Source organism: Fonticula alba, assembly GCF_000388065.1.
Source record: "Fonticula alba strain ATCC 38817 unplaced genomic scaffold supercont2.10, whole genome shotgun sequence".
Lineage (NCBI taxonomy): Eukaryota > Rotosphaerida > Fonticulaceae > Fonticula > Fonticula alba.
The window spans coordinates 475260-480003 of record NW_009242980.1 but is presented as its reverse complement, the minus strand read 5'-3'; the positions used below and the strand labels follow the sequence as shown (position 1 = coordinate 480003).

At 70.0% G+C, this 4744-nt stretch overlaps 1 protein-coding gene across 1 annotated transcript; it reads right to left on the bottom strand.

The window, feature by feature from the left end:
• Positions 1-16: 16 nt before the first annotated feature.
• H696_05399 (hypothetical protein) lies at positions 17-4710 on the bottom strand (the record flags this gene model as incomplete). Its single annotated transcript, XM_009499236.1, has 2 exons — positions 17-2652; positions 3321-4710. Coding segments are annotated over 2 exons (4026 nt in total), but the record flags the coding sequence as incomplete, so codon positions are not given.
• Positions 4711-4744: the final 34 nt, after the last annotated feature.

The window sequence follows — 4744 nt, the reverse complement described above, 5'->3', positions numbered from 1 at the left end:
CGTCGCCCTGCAGCACGGCCCCGGCGCACTGCCAGCAGTCCTTATCGGTTGGGCCGTTGCACGTGGCGCAGGCCGCGTCGCAGGGCAGGCATTCAACACCGGCACGGTACTGGCCCGCCGGGCAGCCGGACACGCAGGTCCCCACGCCGGGGGCCGCCTCGACAAGCTCCAGCCCCGTGCCGCAGCCGGTGCACTGGTCGGCCCCGCCGCCGGCGCACGTCCGGCAGCTGACGTCGCACAGCTGGCACGACTCGCCGTTGCTGAACATCCCGGCCGGACAGTCGGCGATACACTGCCCGTTGGGGCCCAGCACGAGGCCGGCCCCGCACACCAGGCAGCCGTCCGCCCTGCAGGAGGCGCACCCAGGATCACAGGGGACGCATGCGGCGGTGGCGCCGGCCGCCGGCGCGGGGCCGGACCAGCGGAAGCCGGCCGCACACACCAGGCACCGGTCGGCCGCCTGGGCGCACAGGGCGCAAGACCCATCGCACGCGGCGCATCGGCCAGCGCCGACATACTCGCCCGGGGCGCAGGTGCTGCCGCACAGCGAGGGCGTCGAGCTTTCGGTCGCCAGGAATACCAAGTTGCTCCGGCAGGTGGTGCAGGCAGCGGAGCCGCTGCAGTCCACGCACGACGGATCGCAGGAAAGACACCGGTTGGTGCCGGCATCCAAGAAGTCCCCCGGCTGGCAGGCGTCGCAGACATCCCACTGGGTGTCGCCGCACCGGAGGCAGCCAGGCACCGGGCAGGGGATGCACAGGCGCTGGGCCGGATCGGCGGTCATGCCGGCCGGGCAGCGGGGCACACACTGGCCCGAGTGCAGCGCCTTGCCCTCGGGGCAGGCGCTGCACGCGCCGGGGTCGCCCGGGAGGTGGCACTCGCTGCAGGAGGAGTGACACGCGTGGCACTGGGAGGGCAGCGGCTGGGCCACGGGCAGAGCCATCCCCGGCGGGCAGGCGTGGCAAATGAACTGCCCCGACCCGCCGGGGTCCAGGTGGCAGCCGGCGCAATCCATCTGACATTGGCACAGGCCCAGGGCCAGGTCCGGGCGCAGGCCCGGCGGGCAGGTGCTCACACACCCTTGCGGGTCGTCGGGCAGGGCCAGCCAGCAGGCCGTGCAATCCTCCGGGTCTGGCCCGGTGCACGTGGCACACACCTCGGCACAGGGGAGGCAGTCAGGGCCGAAGGTCCCGCCCGGGCAGCGGTCCATGCCGAGGCCCAGCCCCGTGGGCGTGAAGCCGGGCGCGTGGAGCATGAGATGCACCTGCTCCAGGGCAGTCTGCCCGGCCAGGGGCCCGCCCAGCGGGGTGACCGGCTGCAAATGGCCCGGCAGCCGGATCGGGCCCATGTTCGAGGGCCAGGAAAGGGGGGCGTCGTATGTCACCTTTGTGGGCTTCCGCAGGACGCATATCCGAGCGCCGGGCGGGCAGCCCAGCACCGAGAGCCAGATGGCGTCCGGGGTGACCAGGACCAGGCCCCCGGGGAAGCCGGGCAGGCCCAGGTCCAGGGGCAGGACCTTGTGCCAGCCCACGGACGAGGGCAGGTTGGCGAGGTCCAGCGCCGGGCCATGCAGGTCCGAGGTCCGGCCATGGAGCGGCGCGCCGCCGATTGGTATGTGCACCGCCCGCCAGACCACCTCGTCCAACGCGCTGCCCGGGGTCAGCCCCGTGAGGAAGAGCTCGGACGCGCTGTCCCGGCCGGGGGTGGGGACGACCACCGGCTCGAGGCGGTTCGTGGCCGGGTCCTGGGTCACCGGGCCCAGGAGGGCCGCCTCGGCGCGCGGGTCCTCCGATTGCAGCAGGTCCACCGCCAGGACGGCCAGGTTGGGGAATTGGTCGGCGGCGTGGAAGTCGGCCATGCGGGCCGCCACCCGGGGCCGGCCCTGGTAGCCGGGCCAGGCGAAGCCCGCCATGCGTGTGTCCTGCTGGACCAGGCGAAGGTGGTGCACGGTCGGCGGGCGCAGCGACATGTCCACCAGCACCATGCCTGCGGAGCTCAGGGAGGCGGCAAACGCGCTGTCGGACACCCGGTGCAGGCCGGTGCACGTGCCGATAGACAGATCCTGCTTGGTGAAGCTCGCGTCGCACCGGCTCTGGCCCTGGGTGGCAGGCGACGAGCAAGTGGCCCAGACGATGCTCAGACCACCCCCATGGCAGAAGGCCTGGCCCACCAGGGGCAGCCCTTGGGCCGGGGCCAGCACAAACTCCAAGGCCCCATCCACCTGGAAGTCGGCGGCCGGATGCGAGGAGGGCAGGCGGATGCTCCGCAGCGGGGACAACTGGTTGGTTTGATGGACGAGGTGCAGGGCATCGGTCCTGCCTTGCGAGAAGCTGAGATAGCCACTGTGCGGGGTGCCGGTGGCGATGGTCATGTCCAACATTGGCTGGCCACCCAGCGAGGCGCTGAGCGTGGTCGGCATCAGGATGTTCATGGGCTGAGTGGGGTCGCTATCGCCCAGTGTGAAGGGGAAGAGTGTGGACTGGTGGATCGGGCTGGCCCAGGTCTCCTCCGGCAGGCAGAAGTCCCCGTTGATGACCCAGTCCTGGGGGCAGGTCTCCACGCAGGCGCTCTTCCAGGGGGAGAGAACCTGCAGCAGGAGTCCCGGCTTGCACGACAGGCACATGTCACCAGCGCACGCGCTGCACATGTGGCCTGGGCAGGGCTGACAGAGGACGTCTGTTGGCGGCGGCCCGCGGCCGGGCGAGACGACCAGCGGGGCCAGGGACATGTGCCGGGTGGGGGTCCGGGCCGGGGGGCCACATTTCGGTCGGGCGCGCCGCATTCACAGACACGCGTGCACATGCATGCGCACGCGATGGCATGGGCGCATGTCAGGCGCGGGCGCACGCAAGCACGTGCACGCAGGGGCGTGTAGAGGGGCACAGGGGCGTGCACATGCATACACACACGCACATATCAACACACACGCACATATCAACATACACACACAGCAGCATACACACACAGCAGCATACACACACAGCAGCATACACACACAGCAGCATACACACACAGCAGCATACACACACAGCAGCATACACACACAGCAACATACACACACAGCAGCATACACACACAGCAGCATACACACACAGCAACATACACACACAGCAACATACACACACACACGCACACGCATGAGCGCCAGTGGCAATCGGTACCAGTCGGCATCCACGAATCGGCACCAAGGGATACCGCAAGGCGAACGGCCGCCAGCCGGCACACCCAGCCGGCGAAGAGGGACAAGCACAAAGGTCAGCACACGGCATGGCCCGAGGCGGAGGAAAAAGCCGCGGCCCCCACGCGCCCGAGAAACACACCGCCCGGCCCGGCGAGGGGGTCCAAGTAGAAGCCACGGTCACAGGCAGCACACAGGCGCAAGTGGCTATCCTGCGGGCTGAGGACATGGCCGGGGGCGCACTGCCAGCCGAGCACGGAGCTCGGCGAGCAGTCAATCGACCGGTCCACAGGGCACAGAAAGTCCTCCTGGCTGAAGTAGGCCCGGGTGTTGTCCACCAGGGCCAGGCTCATGGTGCTGGGGCCGGTGCGAAGCATGGCCGGCTGGAAGTGCCCCACCTGGATCGCGCTCGAGGTCGGCAGCAGCACCGGCATCAGGCTGCCCAGCTGGCCGGTGGCCGTCAGCTCCAGGCGCCACAGGCGCGGGCGGCCCGGCTCCGGCTCCGCGGCATTCAGCCAGTAGAGCTCCCGCACCGGGCCCGGGGTCTCGGTGGACGACACCCCCAGGATCCGCCCCTGGAGCGTGGCGTCCGCCGGGTGGGCGAAGGAGGCGGCCGGAGTCAGGGCAGCCGTGCCCAGCATGCTGCCGACCACGCCCACATACACCTCCCAGGTGCGGTCGTCGCGCAGGAGCACCAGGTCATCGACGCCCGTGGCACCGGGCGCCCTGCTGGACAGGTGCCCGGGGAAGAGCTTCACGATGCCCGCCTGGTCCGGCCCCATCGAGTACCTCTTCACCGACACCTCGTCGCCGGTGACCTCCAAATGTGCCAGGAGCCGGCCCTGCCAGACGTAAAACCCCAGCCCGGAGCCTGTGGCGGCCGCGGGCACGGCCTCCACCTGGCTGGCCGTCAGGCCGTCCAGGTCCACCTCCTCGAAGGACACATCTTCTGGCTCGGCGGCCAGGTGCACCACGGTCAAGCTGTCATCCTCGATGGCCAGCAGGAGGAAGACCTCATCGGGGCCGATGGCGAGCCCGGCCAGGAAGCGCAGGGGCGAGGAGTAGAGCACGCTCCTGCTCTCGGTCAGCAGTTCGACATAGGTCTGCCCGACGACCAGAAGCGCCGGGTCGCGGCCGGCCGTGGTCGACGGGATGAGCATCGGCGTGCCGTTCACGTTTTCCAGCGACTTGAAGGGTTCCATGTTCCACTGGGGGTAGAGGGGATTGAAGAAGGGCCCGAGGCGGAATTCCGGCGCCGCGTCAAAGTCCATGGACAGCTGGGAGAAGACGTCCACCTTGGAAGAGGGGTAGATGGGGAAGCGGGCCAGCAGGGTGGCCGGCGGCTCGGCCAGCCCGAGCGGGCCGGCCTGATGGAAGCGCCAGTCCTTGAACAGCAAGAAGGGCGACATGCAGAGGTGCGTGCTCGCACCTGTGCCGAGCACGACGTGGTGCGCCGCGCCAAGCACCAGCAAGAGCAGGCACACCAGCAAGCCCGGCGGCGGCACCGGGGCCCGGCGCACCCCGACATGCATGGTGCCAGGGGACTGAAAGCGGGCGGGGGGGGGG